This window comes from Sapajus apella, unplaced genomic scaffold, assembly GCF_009761245.1.
Source record: "Sapajus apella isolate SASKATOON/1434 unplaced genomic scaffold, GSC_monkey_1.0 scaffold37, whole genome shotgun sequence".
Lineage (NCBI taxonomy): Eukaryota > Metazoa > Chordata > Mammalia > Primates > Cebidae > Sapajus > Sapajus apella.
The window spans coordinates 544153-568616 of record NW_022436977.1 but is presented as its reverse complement, the minus strand read 5'-3'; the positions used below and the strand labels follow the sequence as shown (position 1 = coordinate 568616).

General features: G+C 49.6%; 1 protein-coding gene across 11 annotated transcripts in view; it reads left to right on the top strand.

Moving 5' to 3' along the window:
• Positions 1-4191: 4191 nt before the first annotated feature.
• ANKDD1A (ankyrin repeat and death domain containing 1A) overlaps positions 4192-24464 on the top strand; it is a 36945-nt gene continuing 16672 nt past the window's right edge. The window contains exons 1-6 of one of the 11 annotated variants that reach the window (XM_032297158.1): positions 4192-4636; positions 9230-9333; positions 11153-11251; positions 16955-17053; positions 21589-21693; positions 22398-22496. In XM_032297158.1, coding sequence (XP_032153049.1) covers positions 9286-9333; positions 11153-11251; positions 16955-17053; positions 21589-21693; positions 22398-22496 — 450 coding nt within the window. In that variant the 5' untranslated portion in view covers positions 4192-4636; positions 9230-9285. Of the gene's footprint in view, positions 4637-4746; positions 4964-9229; positions 9334-11152; positions 11280-16954; positions 17054-21557; positions 21694-22397; positions 22497-24464 lie in introns of those variants that run through there. The other 10 variants (XM_032297160.1, XM_032297157.1, XM_032297166.1 and 7 more) reach the window with 10 other exon arrangements.

Here is a 24464-nt window from a genome sequence, read left to right as displayed (position 1 = left end):
GTTGAGATCACACCATTGCACTCCAGCCTGGGTGGCAGAGCGAAACTCCATCTCAAAAAAAAAAAAGTTAGTGGTGATAGTTAAACAACTCTGAATAATACTGTACTAAAAACTGTTGAATTATACACTTAAGTGGGTGAATTTTAAGGGGGAGGGCAAAGTGAGAAGATGGTATATAGTATGCTACTGCGGTAAATGGAGAATATACAACACAAATGTTATTTTGTCAGTCAGGATGCACTGAGGAAGCAGAATCACGCTGAGCTTATGGGATAGGGCATTGGTCCTCCTTTTGCATTTGCTGAGGAGTGATTTACTTCCAATTATGTGGTCAATTTCAGAGTAGGTGTGATGTGGTGTCGAGAAGAATGTATATTCTGTGGATTTGGGGTGGAGAGTTCTGTAAATGTCTCTTAGGTTTGCTTGGTCCAGGTCTGAGTTCAAGTCTTGGATATCCTTGTTAATTTTCTGTCTCTTTGATCTGTCTAATATTGACAGTGGAGTGTTAAAGTCTCCCACTACTATTGTGTGGGAGTCTGTCTCTTTGTAAGTCATTAAGAACTTGCTTTATGTATCTGGGTGCTCCTGTATTGGGTGCGTATATATTTAGGATCATTAGCTCTTCTTGTTGCATTGATCCTTTTACCATTATGTAATGTCCTTCTTTATCTCTTGATTTTTGTTGGTTTAAAGTCTATTTTATCAGAGACTAGGGTTGCAACTCCTGCTTTTTTTTGCTCCCCATTTGCTTGGTAGATCTTCCTCCATCCCTTTATTTTGAGCCTATGTGTATCTTTGAATGTGAGATGGGTTTCCTGGATACAGCACACTGATGGGTTTTGGCTTTTTATCCAATTTGGCAGTCTGTATCTTTTGATTGGGGTGTTTAGCCCATTTACTTTTAGGGTTAATATTATGTATGAATTTGATCCTGCCATTTTGACCCTAGCTGGCTGTTTTGCCCATTAGTTGATGCAGTTTCTTCATTGTGTTGCTGCTCTTTACCATTTGGTACGTTTTTGGAGTGGCTGGTACTGGTTGTTCCTTTCTATGTGTAAAGCCTCTTTCAGGAGGTCTTGTAAAGCAGGCCTAGTGGTGACGAAATCTCTGAGTAATTGCTTGTTTGTAAAGGATTTTATTTCTCCTTCGCTTATGAAACTTAGTTTGGCTGGATATGAAATTCTGGGTTGAAAATTCTTTTCTTTAAGGATGTTAAATATTGGTCCCCACTCTCTTCTGGCTTGTAGGGTTTCTGCTGAGAGATCTGCTGTGAGTCTGATGGGCTTCCTTTGTGGGTGACCTGACCTTTCTCTCTGGCTGTCCTTAGCATTTTCTCCTTCATTTCAACCCTGGTGAATCTGATGATTAGTGCCTTGGGTTTGCTCTTCTTGAGGAATATCTTTGTGGTGTTCTCTGTATTTCCTAGACTTGAATATTAGCCTGCCTTGCTAGGTTGGGGAAGTTTACCTGGGTAGTATCCTGAAGAGTGTTTTCCAGCTTGGATTCATTCTCTCCATCAAATTCAGGTACACCTATCAAACGTAATCCCATATTTCTTGGAGGCTTTGTTCGTTTCTTTTTACTCTTTTTTCTCTAATCTTGCCTTCTTGTTTTACTTCATTGAGTTGATCTTTGACCTCTGATATCCTTTCTTCTGCTTGGTCAGTTTGGCTATTGAAACTTGTGTATGCTTCACGAAGTTCTCATGTTGTGTTCTTCAGCTCCATCAATTCATTTATGTTCCTCTCTAAGCTGTTTATTCTTGTTAGCATTTTGTCAAACATTTTTTCAAAGTTCTTAGTTTCTTTGCATTGGGTTAGAACATGCTCTTTTAGCTCAGAGAAATTTCTTATTACCCACCTTCTGAAGCCTCTTTCTGTCAATTCATTAGACTCATTCTTCATCCAGCTTTGTTCCCTTGCTGGTGAGGAGTTCTGATCCTTTGGAGGAGGAGAGGCGTTCTGGTTTTGGGTGTTTTCATCCTTTTTGTGCTGGTTTCTTCCCATCTTTGTGGATTTATTTACCTGTGGTCTTTGTAGTTGTTGACTTTCAGATGGGGTCTCTGAGTGGATGTCCTGTTTGTTGATGATGAAGTTATTTCTTTCTGTTTCTTAGTTTTCCTTCTAACAGTCAGGCTCCTCTGCTGTAGGACTGTTGGAGGTCCACTCCAGACCCTGCTTGCCTGGGGCTCACCTGCAGTGGCTGCAGAACAGTAAGGGTTGCTGCCAGTTTCTTCTTCTGCTATCTTTGTCCAAGAAGGATACCCACCAAGTATCAGTCTGAGCTCTCCTTTATGAGGTGACTCTTTGGATATATGGGGGTCAGGGAGCTGCTTGAGGAGACAGTCTGTCCTTTGCTCAAGTGCTGAGCTGTGAGCCCCGTTCTTCCATTCAGAGCTGCTGGGCAGGTACATTTAAGTCTGCTGCAGCAGAACTCATAACAGGCTTTCTTTTCCCAGGTGCTCTCTCCTGGGAAGGTAGGGCTTTATTTATAAGTTTCTGTCATGCTGCTGCCTTTTTTGAGGGCTGCCCTGCCCAGCGAGGAGGCAGCCTAGTCACAGTCTGCCAGCAGAGGCATTGCTGAGCTGCTGTGGGCTCTGCCCAGCTGCTGTGTGAATTTCCCTGCAGTTCTGTTTATAGGGGTATAGTTAGAACTGCTTCAGCAATGGCGGCTGGCCTCTGTAATGATAGACTCTCTCTGTAATGGTGTACTGCCCCGGCAGTGGCAGGCTGCCTGGGTAATGGCTGGTTGCCTGGGTAATGGCGGACTGCCTCGGCAATGGTGGACTGCCTTAGCAATGGCGGACTACCTCGATAATGGCGGACGCCCCTCCCCAACAGAGCTGGACCTTCCCAGGTTCAGCTGTGCTTGCTGTGAAACTCCCAGTCCAGAGCGTTTCAGATTCCTGGTCTTTGTGGGGGTGGGACCGGCTGTGCCTGATCACCTGGATCCCAGCCTCAGACCCCTTTTTTGTCAGTTGAATGGGCGACTCTGTTCCCCAGGCGTTCCAGTCATCAGCTGAAAGGGTGCCCAGACCCGTGTGAGTATTTTGTGCGGAGACCTGTGGGGACCCGCTGCCAGCCCAAACAGCCGTGCTGGCCGAAACAGCCACGCTGGAGACCCATGGCGCTCCTCCACCCAGGAATCTCCTGGTCTGTGGGCAATAAAAATCTGTCTGGAAATGCGGCAACCGCTCACTCTCCGCCCTCTCAGTGGGAGCTGCAATCCAGAGCTGCTCCTACTCGGCCATCTTGGATCCCTCCCTGAGGAATCATATCTTTATATATATATTTATTTTTTATTTTTTTGGAGACTTGCTCCATAGCCCAGGCTGGAGAGCAGTGGCATGATCCCGGCTCACTGCAACCTCCACCTCCTGGGTTCAGGTGATTCTGCTGCCTCAGCCTCCCGAGTAGCTGGGATGACAGGTGCGCACCACCACACCCTGCTAATTTTTTGTATTTTTAGTAAAGACAGGGTTTCACTGTGTTAGTCAGGATGGTCTCCATCACCTGATCTCAAGATCCGTAGGCCTCGGCCTCCCAAAATGCTGGGATTACAGGCGTGAGTCACGGCTTCTGGCCTATGTCTTTGATTATTATGTTGCAATTGTTATTTTGAGACCATTTTGAGCAGTTGGCTCAGGGCTCATTAATTGTTATCTGTTGTCATTATGTTATTTTTCATTCCAAATACCTCCTTCTTCAGGAAGACTTCCTGAACTATATCCTAAGGACTAATGACTGAAAGGTGCTCTTCCTCCTTTGATCCACAAAGTAGTAACTACACCTATCATGGTTTTGCTGGCTTCTTGCCCTGGGATAGTGATGTCTGAGGCCCCACTATCACTAGGGTCAGGAGCACCCTAAACTTAAAGATGCTATAAATGCCTTTAAGGCAAAAAGGCCATGGACATTCCCCAAGGGTCTGAAGTACAACACATTCTGGTGTATTTAATGTGTATCTTTTTGGTTCTACGTGTCTTTGCGAGTCTGTTGTTTGATGTAAATGCATTTGTACTATTTTTATTAATATTGTCTTCTAGGTCTTATTTGGTTTGGTTGTTTACTTTTTCTGCCTAGCACTAGGTGTTTAAATCCATACTGCCATGAATACACCGGGTCCCTAGTTTGGAGAGCTTCACAGTGCTACATTTTATCCACCTGCGCTCACAATGAAGGGCGCTTAGATTGCCTCCAGGTCCCACAGCCACGCAGCAGCTGACATCTTCCCACATGTTCCTTTGTGGGCCTGCAAGAGAATTTCAGAGATCTATATCAAGGAGCTGGATTTTACGGTTCACCGTAATTTCCCTCATTACTGTCAGACTGTTTTCTAGATTATTTTCTAGTAGCCCGTGAACAGCCACAGGCTACTCACCCCAGCTCGACAGCTCCATATTGTCCGCTGACATTTGGCATTATCAGGCTTTTTAATTTTTGCCAGTCTTAATGGGTGTGATATCTCATTGTCATCTTTCGGAACACTGATAAATCCCACCATCTCTTCACATGCTTGCAGACCTGCTGAATTTGTGGTTCCTCAAACCCCAGCTCACGTCCTTGGGGTCTGACTTTCTGCGCCAGAGGGCGGCGGGCCCAAGGCTCGTCCCTCTGCCCCAAGCGGGGCGAGGAAGGTGAGCCTGTCGGATGCCTTGCCACATTTATCTCCAGGGTCTGGGAGACTGGGTCAGGACCACCAGCAGAACTCGGCGTCGGCCGCGGAGCGGTGGGCAGGTTAAGGGAGCAGGAGGAGGGACCTGCATCCTGGTTCAGGACTGGGGTGGCCGCTGCCGCTGCGCTCCTAGCAGGCAGGGTGAGGGGTCTGGAGGAGCGACCGCCCCCTCCCCTCTGCTCCCCGGGCCCCGCCCCCGCGGACGTGCGCCTCCCGCCGCGGCACCAGAGCGCGCAGGGGCTGCGTAGCGGCGGGATGCAGGAGGAGCTGGCGTATGAGACAGACTGCTGTGAGTCCGTTGGGCCGGGGGATGTGGGCGGGCCGAGGCTGAGAGGACTCCCGCATCCGTTCGGGTAGTGCCAGGGATAAGATTGGCGCCCTCCAAATGGCCACCTCCGACTTGGGTGTCTGTGTGGTTCTGAGCTGAATGGTCACTGGTCCGCGCCCCGGGGCGAGGGGACCTAGCCTGTGCGTCTGGGAGTCGGGGGTGCCACCCGCCAAGTGAGCGGGGCGCTCGAGGGGAGGGGCAACAGCTGAGGAGAGGTTAGCTACAAATAATAAAGGTAATAGCGATCCTTGACTGCGTGCTGTAGTTTGTGCGCCAGGCCTTGACCCAGGAGAGGCACATCATTTGATCTTCGCTGCGGCCATATGGATAGGATAGTTTGTTATCTTCATTTTGCAGATGAGAAACTGAGGCACAGGGTGTTTAAATGAGTTGTGCCAGGCCACACAGCCATTGAGTGGTAGATGTGCTGAAGGCCCCAGCTCCCCGGGAAGGCTGGGGCCGGAGTGCGGGTGGAGACCACATGGGATGGGGCACATTCTCAGAGAGGAGCCTGACTGGCCACAGGTGGGATGAGGGCGCCTCTGAGCCTCCCTCAAGGAGTGTGCCCAGTGCCAGGGCCTCTAGGCCGGGCAGCAGCGTCTATGTGGGTATCAGCTGGCCTGGGGCAGATTTGGCTGCACTGTCTGGGAGAGGGGAGAGAAGGACTGTGTCGGTGAACGCACTGTGAGTCCTTGATTCGGAACCCTGGCTGAGCCCGGACAGCTGAATCCCAGGGCTCTCCCTCAAATGCCTATAGTGCAGCTCACTGGATTCCCTTGAGTCCTATAATGTTCAAAATAATGGCACACTGCATCTACTCAGCTGAGGGATGTGTTGGGGGTGGGGGTGCTCCATCAAGATGCTAATTATTTCAAAGTAGGTACATGGTTCTGCCTGGGGCAGAGGATCACTTGCGGGGGGCCTGTAAAGAAAGTGTAGTGGCTGGGCGCGGTGGCTCACGCTTGTAATCCCAGCACTTTGGGAGGCCGAGGCGGGTGGATCACGAGGTCAAGAGATCGAGACCATCCTGGTCAACATGGTGAAACCCCGTCTCTACTAAAAATACAAAAATTAGCTGGGCATGGTGGCGCACGCCTGTAGTCCCAGCTACTCAGGAGGCTGAGGCAGGAGAATTGCTTGAACCCAGGAGACGGAGGTTGCGGTGAGCCGAGATCACACCATTGCACTCCAGCCTGGGTAACAACAGCGAAACTCCGTCTCGGAAAAAAAAAAAAAAAAAAAAGAAAGTGTAGCAATGGAGCATTGCAGTGTGAAGCAGGGAATTCTGGGCAGAGGACCCAGCATGGGCAAAGGCTCAGTCAGCTCAGTGGTATCAGATGTGGCTGGAAAGAGGGTACATCGGGCGAGGTGGATGGAAGAGATGAGACTGGACTTGATTTCACTCTAACTTGACCTTCTCTGGCCTGGCTTTCCACAGTGTCTGCTGGCTTCCTACTGGGACACCTGGCTGTTTGGCAATATGCATCAGGCCAGTCCCCCTAAGCTGCCACTAAGATAGAGGGTGCCAGATAGGAAGGGACCTATACAGATCTCTTTCTTCACCCTCCCCAATTTTACAATGGAAGAAACAGACCTGCAAGGGGGATGTGACTAGCCCAGGATCCTGCTGCTGGAAAGTGGTGGGGCAGGTGCTAGAACCCAGGCCTCTATAAGCACACACTTGGATTGGCAGCTCTTTTTGGCTACCAGAATTTGACCCTTTGCCTTGGAGGAATAATAGTGATGGTGATGGTGCTGCTGGTGGTGGTGTGGTCATTATGTGCCAGACACCGTGCCAGGGGCTTTTCACATCTCATTTCTAATCATTATGTTAATCTTGTAGGGAAGCTCACACCCCTGTTTTGAAGATGAGGAAACTGCCTAAGTCACACAGCTAGGAAATGGTTCAGCCAGAGTTGAACCCAGGACTGTGTGATTGCCCTCTGGGGTAGCAACTCCGAAGTCCACAGGTTGTATCCGTGAAGCCCCAGAAAGACCAAGATCCTCTTTCACACCCGGAGAAGGCTGTGTGGAATTTATCCCGAAAAACAAACCGCATGGCAGGCTGTCTGTCACCTCAGTGCCTCTTAGCCTTCCCTACCAAGATGCTTGTCACCTGTCCCTGGATACACAAAGGGGCTGGGTTCAGACATTCCTACTGGACCAAACATGCAGGCTGTGGAGTCACTTGCCCTGCAGTGACTATGCAAAGGGCCAGCAAATATTTGTCCTCTGTGCTAGTATGTGTGAGCCCTTTGGGAGAGAGGACAGGCGTCTATTCATCTGGGGATTGTTGGTGTCACTCATACAAGCAGAGATTTTTTTGTTTTTGTTTTCTTTCTTTCTTTCGTCTTTTTCTTTTCTTTTTTTTTTTTTTTTGAGATGGAGTCTTGCTCTGTCACCAGGCTGGAGTGCAATGGCGTGATCTCGGCTCACCACAGCCTCTGCCTCCCTGGTTCAAGCGATTCTCCTTCCTCAGCCTGCCTCCCCTGTGGTGGTGCATGCCTGTAACCCCAGCTACTTGGGATTACAGGCATGCATCACCACACCTAGCTAATTTTGTATTTTTAGTAGAGACGGGATTTCTCCGTGTTGGTTAGGCTGGTCTCAAACTCCTGACCTCAGGTGATTCGCCCATCTTGGCCTCCCAAAGTGTTGGGATTACAGGCATGAGCCACTGTGCTCGGCCTGTTTTTGTTTTCTTTCTAGAGACAGGGTCTCTTTCTGTTGCCCAGGCTGGAGCACAGTTGTGCAATTATAGCTTATTGGCAGCCTCAAACTCCTGGGCTCAAGCAGTTTTGCTTCAGCCTCCTGAGTAGCTGGGACTACAGGTGAGTGCCACCACACCTGGCTAATTTTTTTTTTAAACTTTTTTTTGTAGAGATGGGGCTTTGCTTTGTAGCGCAGGCTGGTCTCGAACTCCTGGCTTCAAGCAATCCTCCCATCTTGGCCTCCCAAAGTGCTGGGATTGCATGCATGAGCCACTATGCCTGGCTCAGAAGCAGAGTTTTGTGGGTTTCTCCCTGTGCCCACCTTTGGGCCTGCTGTGAGCTGTGGGTGGATCAGGAAGTGTCAAGTATGGTCAGGGCCTCCAAGACGGTTGGGCTAGACCCCAACATTCTAACATAATGATTAGAAATGAGACATGAAAAGATATGAGGATGAAGACTAGACATCCTCACAATCAAGAGCCGTCAGGATGACGGTAGCATGGGGCTCCTGTGGGATGCCATCTGGCCTGGGTCCTTCTGGCTCAGACACTAACCTGCAGTCTGACCTTGAGCCCCCAGCTATGTGTGATAGGGGTTAGCAGGGGGAGCTCTGAGGTTCCCTTTAGTCTGACAGTGTGTGCTAAAGGTACAGTGATGGGGGTGAGAGGAGCACAGAGAAGAGAGAGACCACAGAGAAGGAAAATCAGGGTAGCTTCAGCGTGGGGAGGTGAAAACTGGTTAGGATTTGAGCAAGAGAGGTTGGAAGAGCCTCCCAGCATGTTGGGAGGCTGAGGCAGGCAGATCACTTGAGGTCAGGAGTTGGGGACCAGCCTGGCCAACATGGTGAAACCCTGTCTCTGCTAAAAATATAAAAATTAACCAGGCGTGCTGGCGTATGGTTGTAATCCCAGCTACTGAGGAGCCTGAGGTGGGAGAATCCTGTGAACCCGGGAGGCAGAGGTTGCAGTGAGACAAGAGTGTGCCACTGCACTCCTGCCTGGGTGATAGAGGGGTTGGAAGAAGGGGTAGAGGAACAAGGAGATGGAAGGCACAGAAGTAGGGTAAACATACCTCACTCAGCGCTGGCATGCAGTAGGTAGCTCAGTAAATCCTGGCTGTTTTCTACACTAGACTGCACCGTGGAGAAGGTGGTTACTGACTCCAGAGGGAGTTCATTTTATTCCTTCCCCAAGAACAGCTCTCGAGAGGGCACATGAAACTTGGATAATGGGGCACATATTTAGGCTGCTGTGGATGGCCTTGCTCTCCTCTCTCATCTTCAGGGTTTTATCACGTCCTGGTTGCGTGGCTGCGGGGTGAGTTAATGAGGAAAAGCAGCCTGTCTGGGGAGGACCCTGACCTTGAGAGACAGGAGAGCCATGCTGCTCTGCCCCTGTTCCCAGCTGAAAGACCCCTACCCCGGAAACGTTCAGGAGTGGGAATGGACTGTTTACCTCTCCTGTCTGCAGTGTGGGGGATCCTTCCCCTCATCCTGCACCCCATTTTCTCCCCCTAGTGCTTCCTCTGGAGAGGCAGCTCCATGAGGCCGCCCGCCGGAACAACATCAGCAGGATGCAGGAGTTGATTGGGAGAAGGGTTAACACCAGGGCCAGAAACCACGTGCGTAATGGGCTCCTCTGATTCCTGGCACCTGGGATAGTGTCATGATAATACCAGTACACGGAACAGTTCATTTGAGCTACAGGCAGGCACGTTGGCTGTGTTAACTTGGACGGAGGCTCAGGCTCTGTCCTCAGGGCCTGCATTGTCTCCAGGAATCTGAGGCTTAGAGTGGTTGGGCCCCACCCAAGGTCAGGGTCAGGATTCTAAGCCAGGCTTCAGCAATTCCAGAGGTCAAACTATTAACTTCTGAGACCCATCTGAGAGGTATACCCAAGGAAGGGAGGTTAGAGACAGGAGGGCCAGGGTCAAAGATCAGCAGCCAGAAGCTGGCAGATGGGCAAAATAGGAGGAGAGGCATTACACAAAGCATCCCACACACAATTCATTCCCTCTGTGATAAGTTGTCATAAGAGTGTGTGCAGGAAGGTGAGGAAAAGCCTCCCAAGGAAGTGGCTTTTTTTCCTTTTTTTTTTGAGACGGAGTTTTGCCCTTGTTGCCCAGGCTGGGGTGCAATGGTGTGATCTCGGCTCACCACAACCTCTGCCTCACAGGTTCAAGCAATTCTCCTGCCTCAGCCTCCCGAATAGCTGGGATTACAGGCATGTGCCACCATGCCTGGCTAATTTTGAATTTTAGTAGAGACGGGGTTTCCCCATGTTGGTCAGGCTGGTCTCAAAATCCAGACCACAGGTGATCCACTTGCCTCAGCCTCCCAAAGTGTTGGGATTATAGGCGTGAGCCACCGCGCTCAGCAGAAAGTGGCTTTTTTTCTTTTTTTTTTGAGACAGGAACTCACATCGCCCAGGCTGGAGTGCAGTGGAGCAATCACAGCATACTGCAGCCTTGACCTTTCAGGGCTCAGGTGATCCTCCTACCTCAGCCTCCCCAGTAGCTGAGACTACAGGCACGCACCACCATGCCAGGCTAATTTTTGTATTTTTCCTAGAGATAGGGGTCTTGCTATGTTCCTTGGGCTGGTGTCAAACTCCTGGACTCAAGTGGTCCTCCCACCTCGGCTTCCCAAAGTGCTGGGATTACAGGCGTGAGCCACCTCACCCTGCTGGAAGTGGCATTTTTGAGGAGCCAGGTAAAGGGTGGTGTTCCAGGCAGAGGGAATGGCATGGGCAGAAGCCCTGAGGAAGGAAGGAAGAGCTGGGCTCCAGAGAGGGGATGTGGCTTGCCTGAGACCACACAGAAAACTAGTGCTTCCTTTCATTGTCCCCTCATAAGCTGAAAACTACAGACAGGAGAAGCGGGCACAGGGGACACAGGTCGGCTTCCCCCAGGCCTACTTGGATGACGTGATGAACTGCCTGAGAATGAGGTGGGGCATCAGGCCCCTTCAGCCCTATTCTGAGAGACAGAAGGGGACAGAACCCAGGCACTCTGGTGCCTCTCAGGGACTTGGAGGATAATCCTTGGACACACGGGGCTGGCTGCCCAGCAGGGAGAACAGCAGGAAAACACCTAGAGGTGGGAAGCTGCTTGGCATTTCTGTGAAGCAGTGGCGGGCAGCACCAGAGCATGCAGAGCCTCATCATCCCCCGGGTTAAGAGTTTATCCTGAGAGCCATGGGAAACTGTGAAGAGTTTGAGGTGGGGACAGATGGGTCCAGTCATTTTACTATGCTGACTTTGGTGGCCAGGTAGGAGAGGAGCATAGGGCAGAATGGGGCTGGGTCCCCAGCCAGCTGGTCACCAGAGCCAGCAAAGACCCTTCCAGCCTGCGGAGCAGCTGTCCTGGGGGAGGGTGTGGGAGGTGGTCCAGGCAGCCAGGTGGCAGCTGCACCTGACAAGTGTCATTTCTCTCCGGGCAGGTTGGCAGGGTGGCCCTGCACTGGGCTGCAGGTTCAGGGCACGAGCAGGCTGTGCGTCTGCTCCTGGAGCATGAGGCTGCTGTGGACGAGGAGGATGCGGTAGGGGCCCTCATGGAGGCACATCTGTGTGTTTATGTCTTTCTGTCTGTCTCAGGGTGGTGGGGGCCACTGGAGATCTCTCTGGGTCTATGAGCCGGTTGCTGAGATTGCTGCTAAGATGCAGACATTCAGGTGCAGAGTGGCAGGGAGTCAAAGGGTTCGGGCACCAGGGACACCGCACTGATTCCGTTTTCCTCCTATACAGTAATGAAGAGCTTTCCACTCTCAAGGGCCTTCTGGTTATCTGAGAGCCTTTTCAGTCCCTCATGATGCCATGTGAACAGGGGGAGGGCTGTAGAACAGATAATTGGGTGGATTGACAGAGGCCTGATTAGCAAAGGCTCCAGGAGGAAAGTCTCTCATGATATGCCACGGGGCTCTGCCCTGGCTAACACTTCAATCAAAGTCTTGGATAAAGACTAACAGTTTTAGTTAACCAATTGGCAGGCAGTGTATTGCTGAGAGAGAGCACTGAAGAGTAATGGGGTCTACAAAATTATTTCTACAGGTTTGGGAAATGGGCTGAATCTAATAATGACATTTGAAAGGGATACACTTACAGCTTTGACTAAATTTAAATTTAAAAAAGGCTGGGTCCTGTGGCTCACGCCTGTAATCTCAGCACTTTGGGAGGCCAAGTAGGTGGAACACTTGAGCCCAAGAGTTTGAGACAAGCCTGGGCAACATAGCCAAACTCTGTCTCTACGAAAAATACAAAAATTAGCCAGTCTTATAACCTGGTGTCTAAATAAATAAATAGACAAAAATTTTAAAATAAAAAAAAAACTGGCCAGGTTCGGTGGCTTACGCCTGTAATCCCAGCACTTTGGGAGGCCGAGGCGGACACATCACGAGGTTGGGAGATCAAGACCATCCTGGCTAACACAGTGAAACCCTGTCTCTACTAAAAATACAAAAAATTAGACAGGCATGGTGGCATGTGCCGGTAGTCCCAGCTACTTGGGAGGCTGAGGCAGGAGAATTGCTTGAACCCGGGAAGTGGACGTTGCAGTGAGCTGAGATTGTGCCACTGCACTCCAGCTTGGGGCACAGAGCAAGACTCCATCTCAAAAATAAATAGTAAATAAATAAATAGATAAACCTCCCTGCAGTGACTTAATGGTCCATGGAAACAGTTTTCTTTGTTCTGGCTTCTCTCTGCTCCCAGGCCCCACCATGTGGGGGCTTGATTACTAGTTGGGGTTGAGGTGAGGCAGCAACCCTTACCTCCCCATTCCTCAATCCTGTCTCCTTCCTGTACCTGCTTAGGCCTCATTTAGGGATGCCTTTAGGAGCAGACGTCTAGGATCCTTAGTCTGAGCTCCCTGGTGAAACACTAGAGCCTCTTGCATCAACTATTTATACCCACAAAGACCCTCACTATCACCACTGTGCTGTTATGTCTTCCTTCAGGGGTTTAGTAAGAAAAGATGCTATGAGGGAGAACAGTAAGAGGGGGCCCTTTGAGAAACCCTCTCTGTTGGCTGGGCGTGGTGGCTCACACCAGTAATCCCAGCATTTTGGGAGGCCAAGGCGGGAGGATCACCTGAGGTCAAGAGTTCAAGACCAACCTGGCTAACATGGTGAAACCCCATCTCTACTAAAAATACAAAAATTAGCTGGGTGTGGTGGTACACGCCTGTAATCCCAGCACTTTGGGAGGCTGAAGTGGGCAGATCACAAGGTCAGGAGTTTAAGACCAGACTGGCCAACATGGTGAAACCCCATCTCTACTAAAAAAAATACAAAAATTAGCTAGGCATGGTGGCTCATGCCTATAACCCCAGCTACTTGGGAGGCTGAGGTAGGAGAATCGCTTGAACCAGGACCCCGGAGGTGGAGGTTGAAGTAAGCTGAGATTGTGTCACTGCACTCTAGCCTGGGCTACAGAGCGAGACTCCATCTCAAAAAAAAACAAAAAACAAACAAACAAAAAAATAAGAATCCTCTCTGTTTCTTTTGCAAATGGCAATCAATAACATTTTGAAAAATAAGACAGCCTGGTGGGCTTGCCTGCTGTAGTCACGGGGTTCGGGAGATGCTGGAGAAGGGACATCCTGTTGTTGGAGGAAGGTCTCTAGTGATACGCTGCAGGACTCTGGCCTGGACACTTCCTAGGAACTAGGTATGTGGGGAAAGCTGGTTTAGGACTGTGATGTATCCCAGGAGACCCCGCTGTCAGGAGGCTCTGGCTCCCATGGCTCTCCCTCCCCGAGTCCTGAGCCTTCACTTTTTTTATTTTCCTCCCTCTGGACTCTGTCTGTGCTGGTTCTTTTTCCTCCCTCCTGCACCCAGCCCACAGTTGCTGATTTTCTACCAGGAGCTGAGCTCTGAGCCAGTGCCGGGTCTCCTGGCCTCTTTGGCTCTTCTTAAGGCCAGCTGTAGACTCTCATTTTTTTTTTGTTGTTGTTATATTATTTTTAATTAAAAAAATACATGCTCCCATCTTGGGTGATAGACCCTTATTTGAGGCTGTATGCTGGGTCTGACACCTTCCCTAGGATTTCAGGAGGAAGAAATTCTTAAATTCTTGTGGTCCCTGCTGCCTCTGCCTTCCAGCTTCTGGTCAACTTTTGGTGTCCTCTTGAAACTTTGCAGATTGTCCTTTGACTCCACCCTGGCGTCATCCCAAACATGGTACCTGGTGTCATCCCAAACATGGTTTCCAGGGACTCCATTTACACAAGGCTTGTGGTGTGGGATGGTTTTCCAAACTGGGAAATAGAGGGGACCTACGTCACACACGAAAACAGTGTAAAAATCCTAAAATCCCTTCTTTGACATTCTGTTCTTTAAAGGCCCTTGGTCATTTCCTTGTCTTGGCCCCAGCCTCTGCTCCCCTCCTCTCTCCAGTGCTGTCCTTGTCTACACTGCCTCCCTCCTGCCTCCAAATTCCCGCCTTTTTAAAAAAAATTTTTGTATTTCTTTTTTTTTTTTTTTTTTTGTTAGAGACAGGGTTTCTTCATGTTGATCAAGCTGGTCTTGAACTCCCAACCTCCGGTGATCCGCCTGCCTCGGCCTCCCAGAGTGCTGGGATTACAGTCGTGAGCCACCATGCCTGGCCTAAATTCCCACCTATTTCTAAAGCAGAGCAGTGAAATTCTCTTTGGATGCTTGGGAGCCTGCTGATCAGTGAGTCCCCTCTGGGTTTCACCTTTTTTTTTTTTTTTTTTTTTTTTTTTCCGAGATGGAGTTTCACTCTTGTTACCCAGGCTGGAGTGCAATGGCGCGATCTCGGCTCACCGCAACCTCCGCCTCCCGGGTTCAGGCAATTCTCCTGCCTCAACCTCCTGAGTAGCTGGGATTACAGGCACGCGCCACCATGCCCAGCTAATGTTTTGTATTTTTAGTAGAGACAGGGTTTCACCATGTTGACCAGGATGGTCTCGATCTCTTGACCTCGTGATCCACCTGCCTTGGCCTCCCAAAGTGCTGGGATTACAGGCTTGAACCACCACGCCCGGCCTGGGTTTCACCTTTTATCTCAACCCTTTGTCAAGGCCTTTACCCAAACAATGTTCCCTCCCTAAGAGGAATTCAGGTGCCAGCCAGTAAGACCTCTTTTCCTGGTACCCCTCACAAAGGCTTCTAGTGGAGCCGCACCCAAGGAGGCACTGCAAAAAACCATTTCCAGGATCTGGCTGACTCTTGATGTATCCCTGGAGCTGAGTTTGGAGGCCTGGGGGTGCTATTTACAGAGAAGAAAAGACTCCAGGGAGGTGGGGGGCAAGTGCAGAGCCCTCCTACAGTGAAGGTCATTGAAGGGGCTCTGGGGACCCTGGAACACCGTGCAGATGTCGAGGAGGAGCATCCTGCAGACAGGCATGGGACTGCCCTTAGTGGAGGCATCAATATATTTTCAGTTGCTCCAGAGGGTTGTTGGGATGGAAATTACAGGAGTTCAGATTTCAATAGAGGTCAAGGAGGCATTTGTTTTTCTTTTTTGAGGCGGAGTTTCATTCTTGTTCCCCAGGCTGGAGTGGAATGGCACAATCTCGGCTCACCGCAACTTCTGCCTCCTGGGTTCCAGTGATTCTCCTGCCTTAACTTCCTGAGTAGCTGGGATTACAGGTGCATGCCATCACACTCAGCTAATTTTGTATTTTTGTAGAGACAGGATTTCTCTATGTTGGCCAGGCTGGTCTCGAACTCCTGACCTCAGGTGATCCGCTTGCCTCAGCCTCCCAAAGTGCTGGGATTACAGGTGTGAGCCACTGCACCTGGCTGAGGAGGCATTTCTAACAGAAGCCAGTGTTTGACTGTGCAGTGGTGTCTTGTGAGGTGGTATGGTGCTGCAGATTTAAGCTATCTGCCTTGAAGATATTCTATGGGATATTTATTTATTTTTGAGATAGGCTTTTGCTCTGTTGCCCAGGCTGGAGTGCAGTGGTGCAATTGTGCAATTTTGGCTCACTGCAACCTTTGCCTCCCGGGTTCAAATGATCTCTCACCTCAGCCTCCCAAGTAGTTGGGACTACAGGCACGAACCACCATGCCCAGCTAATGTTTTTGTAGTGATAGGTCTTACTGTGCTGCCCAGGCTGGTCTTGAACTCCTGCTTAAACAATCCTCCCACATTGGCCCCTCCCAAAGTGTTGCGATTACAGGCATGAGCCACCATGCCTGGCCTCTATGGGAGATTTAAATAGTCCACTCTTAAACACCAGTCCAGGATAAGGTCTTCACCAGTCATAGCAAACCAGAAAACAAAGACAAGGTATCTTTCATGAAGCTACATTTGTTTTTTGGTTTGTTTTTGAAACAGGGTTTTGCTCTGTCACCAAGGCTGGAGTACAGTGGTAGGATCACAGCTGATTGCAACCTCTACCTTCTGGACTCAAGTGATCCTTCCACCTCAGCCTCCCAAGTAGCTGCGACCGCAGGGGTGTGCCACCATGCCTGGCTTATTTTTTTTTAAATGTCTGTAGAGATAGAGTCCCTGTATTTTGCCCAGACTGGTTTCAAACTCCTGGGCTCAAGTGATTCTCATTTCAGAGTGTTGGGATTATAGTTGTGAACCACCATGCCCAGTTATGAAGTTTTATTTGTCAAGAAAATATTCTAAGATTGGTTCCTTACAAATTTTTTCTTTTAAAATGGCCTTTCTGTATGAAATGATGATGAGAGTAAATGGCAGACATTTCTTAAAATATTAAATAAAATTTTTTGATACAAAGTCTGGCTTTGTCGCTCAGGCTGGAGTGCAGTGGCACGATCTTGACTCACTGCAACCTCTGTCTCCTGGATTCAAGCAGTTCTCCTGCCTCAACCTCCCAAGTAGCTGGGATTACAGGCATGCACTACCATGCCCGGCTAATTTTTGTGTTTTTAGTAGAGACAGGGTTTCACCATATTGGCCAGGCTGCTCTCGAACTCCTGACCTCATCTGATCCTCCCATCTCAGCCTCCCAAAGTGCTGGGATTACAGATGTGAGCCACCGAGCACAGCTGGCACCTGTTTTATTTTTAAGTTCCATTTAGCAAAAAATAAATTCACAAAGTTTGCAGTAGTACATCAGCCTCTATTTAAAAAAAAAAAAAAAAAAAGTGCTCGTCTTTAAATTCCTAAAGCTTGGAGCTCCCTGGACTGAGTGGTACTTACAGTCCCTTCTGGTTGTGTGGTTTAGTCATAAGGCACAGGCCTAGCTGGCACGGCCACACCTCCCCACATTCTTCTCACTTCCTCTTTGTCCTCTCCCCCAGTTTGGGATGAATGCGCTTCTCCTGTCTGCCTGGTTCGGCCACTTACGGATCCTCCAGATCCTGGTCAACTCGGGGGCCAAGATCCACTGTGAGAGCAAGGTAAGGCCTCTGCTGGCAGCCCCCTGTCCCCTCAGCTGCCCCGGCCCCGGATGCACAGGTCTGCCTCCACCTCTGTATCCCACCCCAGCTTGCCCCTCCAGCCTCCCCACCTGCCTCTGCCTGTCCATTTTTCTTCTGCTCTCTCCCACCTCCCTTTACTACTTGGTGAGTTGGGACAGTCCCCAGCCCTCTGGCCAGCCTCCTTATTGACAAGAGAGGAATCAAAGTAACTCCCTCAGAGGGTAGTTAGGAAAATTAAATGAGCAGGAGGTGAGATCTCCTCCACCCTCCTGCCAGACCCTGCATGCCTGGTGCTCAGTGAGGTGGGGTAAAAGGAGCAAAGCATCATTTACCCAGTGTGGTATGGTGGGCGAATTACTCCATCACCCTGAGCCTCAGTGTTCCCCTGTGGAAAGGGGGATGCTGGTACCCACCTCAGAGCTATGGGAGAACAAGGGCACATTAGGAGCCTGACATCTGCTTGCTGCTCACCAGTGTGCACTGTGGTTTGAAGGAGCAGGGTCCCAGCAAGTGAGAGTGCCCGGAATCCCTCCACAGGTGTCTCACCTTTTAGGGTGTCGGTGGCCCATAGGAAAATGCAAACATTTCTGGGCCAAATCCCTTCAGCGAGGAGTTCTCACTTGGGTTCTTGGAGAAAATTCAGGGGACCTATGAACTGGATTGGAAAAAAAGTGCATATTTATTTTCGCTAACTTCTTGAAAATTTAGCATTTTTTCAATGATGAATGTCGGTTGTATTAGTACTTGTGACTTGGTCACTAATAGAAAATGTAGCTATTTTTATATCACATGGAAGTTTTTGCAGTTATCTTAAAATACTCCTTATACTTATCATTACTTTGAAATTATGGAGGTTACTAGATCCTTCACTAGATCTTGTTGTTTAACTGGTCAGTAAGGAAGTACATGTGTTACTGGACTGAAAACTTGGTTTGTAGTATTTTGATAACTTAATTTCAATATAATTGGTTTCCTTTTATGGTAGGGAGAATAATGGAACACCAAAGATATCCATATCCTAATCCCTAAAACCTCTGAACCTCCAGAACCTAATATGCCAACAGGAGTTTGTTGGGTATGATGGGATGTGTGTGAGGTGTGATGCAGGAAGCCAGGGTTGGAGTGATGTGAGCCACTAGCCAAGGAATTTGGGCAGCTTCTAGAATCTAACACCAGGAAACAGATTCTCCCCAAAAGCGTCTAGAAGAAAGCCAACCCAATTTAGACTTCTGACCTCCAGTATTGTAAAATAATCAACTTGTGCTCTTTTATGCCATGAAGTTTACGGTAATTTGTTAAAGCAGCAATACGAAACTAATAACGCCATTGTAAGCCTGTGTATTTGATTAATAATTTTTTCCTGTATAATTTATTTTTTGTATTTAAGTAAATATTCCAAGAAGGGGCCTATAGGTTTCATCAGATGTAAAAGGGTTGTGGCATGTAAGAGGTCTGTCTCACACCATTGTTGGGATCCTGCTGGCAGTGGTGGGAGTGCCCCTGAAAGCGTTTGAGTTGGAAAATCCATCCCAGAGAAGCATGCCCCTATGCCATGGGTCATAAGATCTGAGCTGGAGTGTGGGAAGAGGGGCCAGCAGGAGGGCGCCCTGTGAACACACCCAGGTTCAAGCCCAGGGTTCTGCTGTCTGGTCCTGCCGGCCTGGCCTGGCTTGTCCTTGGAAGAGCTCAGTGGCCCTGGGGAATCCAGTGGCTGTCCTCATGGAATATGCTGTAAACGGAGTGTGAATGAGCCTCCATGTTCTAGAATGAGGGAGGCGGGGTCTTGGGTGTATATGGCGGGTGAGGTTCTAAGTCATGGACTCTTCTAGGTAAGCAGATTCCCTCTATATTTGTTTTCTGTTTTCAGTAACAAATTACTCTAAAACTTAAAAGTATCGAATCTGAAAGTAACTATATATTATTTTCCACAATTCTGTGGTTGTCTGGCAGTTCCTCTGGCTTTACCTGGGCTCACCTACAAGGCTGCAGTCAGCAGGTGGTTGGGCTGGGGGCTGGCTGGCCCTGGAGGGTCTCACTCATGTGTCTGGAGCCTCTGCAGGAAGGGTTGGAACGTCTGGGATGGTGTGGCTGGTTTCTCCAGGTGGCCACTAATCCTTGGGGAGGCTAGCACAGACTTCCTTACTTGGCTGCCTCAGGGCAGCAAAAGAGCCAGAGTGGAATTGGCAAGGGCTCTAGAGGCCAAGGCTGGAAAGCCATGTGGTATCACTCCCATTGCATTCAAAAGCCTGTCACAGGACCAGTAGATTCTTGGTAAGAAGAGTAGCACAATCCTGGGGTGCAGTTCTAAGGGCAGGGGGAATAGATGAAGCCAGCTTTGCAAATTATAGACCCCATTCTTCCTTTCAATCTCTTGTTCAAGGTCTTGCCCAAAGGGATTTACCCCACATGTAGATGTCACAGGCCCAGTCCTGCTTCTGCCCTGAAGCTTTCGCCTTTCCCTCCTCCTGTTCACATAGCTCTACCTTGCCAGGCATTGGTGATATTTACAGTTTTACTAAACTACAGACTATAGTAAGATACCAGGCCGGGTGCTGTGGCTCAAGCCTATAATCCCACCACGTTGGGAGGCTGAGGCAGGCGGATCACTAGGTCAAGAGATCGAGACTATCCTGGTCAACATGGTGAAACCCTGTCTCTTAAAAATACAAAAATTAGCTGGGCGTGGTGGCACACACCTGTTGTCCTAGCTACTTGGGAGGCTGAGGCAGGAGAATCGCTTGGACCCAGGAGGCAGAAGTTGCAGTGAGCCAAGATCACGCCACTGCACTCCATCCTGGGTGACAGGAAAAGACTGCTTCAAAAAAAAAAAAAAGATTTCAGCAGTTTTTCCATTCATATTCTACAATGCTTTAGTTATCTTGTCTCCTTAGTCTCTTTTAATTTTGTGATGCTTTCTTAGTTTTTCCTTGTTTTCTATGACTTAACCCTTTTGGAGAGTAGTAGCCAAGTATTTTGTGTAATGTCCTTCAGTTTGGGTTTGTCTCATGTTTTCCTCATGAAAATCATCAGTCCAGGGCTATGAAATCTGGGAAGAACACAAGAGGGAAGTCCCCTTCTCATCCCTTCATATCAGGGGGTCCATGATACCGACATGAAAGACACATATTGAAAATTTATACTCACTGAGATTGGACCACTGTCAAGATGTGAAACACTGTTCTACTGACTTTTATGACCCATGGATGGGTTGCAAAAAGGACTTCAAATAATCTGACCTTAATGTAAGGTGGTAGTAGAAGTTTTGGGACATAAACAGGATTTGCAAGCCTCCCTCCTGTTGCTTCTAGGCTCCAGAGACCTTCTTCCTGTCTACCTCCCAACCCAGGCCACTTTGGAGCGTCTACTCCCTGCAGACCACATTTCCTTTTTTTCTTTTGATGGAGTTTCGATCTGTCACCGAGGCTAGAGTGCAGTGGAACAATCTTGGCTCACTGCAACGTCCACCTCCTGGGTTCAAGCAATTCTCCCACCTCAGCCTCCCGAATAGCTGGGATTACAGGCACCTGTCACCACGCCCGGCCAATTTTTGTATTTTTAGTAGAGATGTGGTTTCACTATGCTGGCCAGGCTGGTCTCGAACTCTTGACCTCAGGCGATCTGCCCGCCTTAGCCTCCCAAAGTGCTGGGATTACAGGCGTGAGCCACTGCACCTGGCACACATCTGCTCTTAATCTGCCCTAGAAGTTAGGAGGTCACTTCCTAGTGACATACACTGGTCACTTAGTCACCTGCTTCTTCATTAGCAGCTGTATCAAGGGAGGCAGATGCCTAGAACCTTCTTAACTGTTCTGGAGGCTACTAGTGCTATATACGACCATACCGTACATGTTTAATTTTCAGTTGATAAAATACTTTTCCTGTAGGTCCAGTCCTCTCAACCACCCACTGACGTGGTCAGGGATTATGATGCTAGTTTGTCCTGTGTGAAAATGGAAGCTCAGGCTGAGCATGGTGGCTCATGCCTGTAATTCTAGCACTTTGGGAGGCAGAGGTGGGTGGATCATGAGGTCAAGAGATTGAGACCATCCTGGCCAACATTGTGAAACCCTGACTCTACTAAAAATACAAAATTCAGCTGGGCGTGGTGGCACGCACCTGAAGTCCCATTACTCGGAAGGCTGAGGCAGGAGAATCGCTTGAACCTGGGAGGCGGAGGTTGCAGTGAGCTGAGATTGTGCCACAGCAAGACTCTGTCTCAAAAAAAAAAAAAAAAAATGGAGGTTCAGATAGGTCGCAGTAACTGACCCCAGACTGCAGAGCTGAGGAGTGCTGGAGCTGGGATTTGAACTTTGGCATCCCAACTCCTGCCAGCCCCTCTTAGGCTGGGTGGGCAGCAGAGTGGGTTATCCTTGGGGCCCATTCATCATTGACAGTGTTGAATCCATGGGGAGGCTGTGCGCTGGGTCTCAAACACTCGCTGTTTGGGAGACTAGCAGTGTGTGAGAAGGGCCTCCCTTGGCAGACTGCAGGGACCATCCTGCACTTGTTTCCAGGATGGCCTGACCTTACTGCACTGTGCAGCCCAAAAAGGCCACGTGCCTGTGCTGGCATTCATAATGGAGGACCTGGAGGATGTGGACCTGGACCACGTAGACAAGGTGAGAGTGTCTCAGGGCTACTCATCATTCCCATTGTGGGCAGGGCTCCTGGGGCCACTCTTGCCTACTGGGCTTACCACATTCCTCGGGTGTATCCTTTGATCTGTGGGCAGACTGCACCTGGCCTGGGGAGTCATTGGTTGGGAAGAGGTGTTGGGGTGCAAATGAGCAAAATACAAGCAGAACACAGTCAGCTGCCGCAGAGATGCCCTAATCAAGGATTAGATGGGTTAGAAAAGGGAGGCATTGCCTCTGCTTCCTGGAGGAGTTAACATTTGGTAAATAAACTGGATTTGTGGGTAAGATAGAAAATCAGGGATTGGAGGGGGCACCAAGTGGAAGAGTGAGGCTTGTGGGAGCTTTAGGGACAGGAATGGGCTCTAGTGTGAGTTTGAGGGACTGTAATCTTAGGAGGGAAAGTCTGATGGGTGGTTGGGGGTCCCTCTGGAGATCTCAACCCCTATTCTCAGGAATCTGTTTATTCATTAGGCAGCAAGAAAGGACTCCACCAAGTGGCGCTTGCTGGGAAGTTGGGTCTGGGCTTTCCAGGGAGGGTGTGGGGAGGCAAAGGGAGAGGACAGTGTCTGGGGCAGGAGAGGCCACTGCAAGGCCAGAGTGGTTGGGGAACAGAAGGCAGGTGGGCAGAGGCAGGTATGCCAACTGACAGAGCAAGGGAGGTTCACACCCCTTTTCCTCCTGGCTAGCTGGGGAGGACAGCATTTCACAGGGCAGCTGAGCACGGGCAGCTGGATGCTCTGGACTTCCTCGTGGGCTCTGGCTGTGACCACAGTGTCAAAGACAAGGTACTGTGTCTGTGAGGTTCTGGGATCCTGACCAGGGTGCAAAACTTGCTAACTTCTAGGCTCTGGCTTCTCACCTGTGTCCACGTCTGACTCCCACTGTGCTGGAGGGGCACGTGGGCCAAAGATGAGAAGCTATCTAGTGTTCATCCAGCAGGTGCTTCACCAGCATGTGCCATAGGCCAACCCTGTGCTACAGGTTGGTGGCATAAAGATGCCCAAGACACCATTTCTCTTTTTTTTTTTTGAGACGGAGTCTCGCTCTGTTGCCCAGGCTGAGCATAGGCAATGGCATGATCTTGGCACACTGCAACCTCTGTCTCCAGGATTCAAGTGATTCTCCTGTCTCAGCCTCCCTAGTAGCTGGGATTACAGGTGCACACCACCATGCCCGGCTAATTTTTGTATTTTTAGTAGAGATGGGGTTTCACCATGTTGGTCAGGCTGGTCTCGAACTCCTGACCTAGTGATCCGCCTGCCACGGCCTCCCAAAGTGCTGGGATTGCAGGTGTGAGCCACCACACCTGGACCACAGCCTTTCTTACTTAAGGAACTCAGTGCCACAGTCATAGTAAGGATCTCTGATCCACCGTGGCTGGCTAGGGTGGCAGATCTAGGTGGTTGGTAGCGCTGCCTGGAGTGGGTAGGGCAGGGCTGTGACCTACTGGGGTTGTCTGTTTGTTGGCAGATGTGGGGAACTGTTGGGGGTGGTAGCCACACAGCTGCTCTGCTATGGTTATGACAGGAATAGGATGGGAGCACAGAGGAGGGAGCATATCATTCAGGGCTTATGAGCAGGATTTCACCCAACTGAGAGGGGATAAGGGACGGGGACCGGAGAGTCTACTCTGCAATGACTCTTATCATTATACCCTTGTGAATCATTAACAAAATATGATATAGCAAATTCTAAATGATGCCTCCAACAAAGAGATGAACTCCATTATTAATCTTCTGGTTAATGTGCTTGGCCAGGATAGCGGGAGTTCAGTGTATACAGAAGTGATAGAGAGCTCACACGCAAATACACTACAGGGTGTTGGAACTGGAAGGTATCTGAATTCAGCCTTCTTGTTCTACAGCTGTGGAAACACACCCAGAAAGGGAAATGCCTTAGCCAAGGTCACACAGTGAGACAAAGGTAGAGCTCAATTTGGAACAATTATCCTAATGCATAAAGCTGTGCTCCTCCCTTTACCAGGCTGCCTCCTGGGACACTGACCCCCTTGAGTTCTGCACCGAGTCTATCCACACTCATCCTGCTGGGCTGAGCAGGTCCTGCTGTGTGCAAGGCATTGAGCCAGGAATTGGGCATACAGAGAGAGGAGAGGGCAGCACCTGCCAGGACTGGCTTACCCAAGAGGCAAAATGATCACACCTCAGGGCCCCAGGAGAGCATGAGCACCAAGAACAGAGAAAGAAAATACAGCTTTGATGAACTTCTCCAGAATCTTGCAACCAGAAATTCTGCAAAGAAGCTTTTAAAATTGTATACCCTCATTAAGTTTTGCATTTTCAGGATAGGAGTGTTTTCATTTTCACTTTCATCTGGGGAGGGGGCACAGTAAGTTTTTCAAGACCTGCTAAGGGGGTAGACCTCTTAGAGTCAGTAACAACAGAGGTCACGCCACATGTGCTCTAGAATGATAGGGAGGCTTAGAGAGCCCAGAGAGAGTGATGAACTCCACTTGGAAGGGCGAGGTGTTGCTGTCCAGGCCTCACAGAGGTGGAGATGCTGGACATCCCCAAGGTGGAGGCGAGAGGGCCCCAGGCCCACACCAAGGCTGACTTCTGCCCAGTGCTCCTGCCTCCGAGCCCCCTGCCCTGCCCAGGAAAGTGCAAGTGCCCGTCAGGCATCCGTGTACCACTTGCAGCTTCAAATGGCAGGACATGGATATTTATAACCCAGAAGGAAGAGAAAAGCCCTGCCATGGTCTCCTCACCCTGTTAACTGGGGGCACGTGTTGGCCC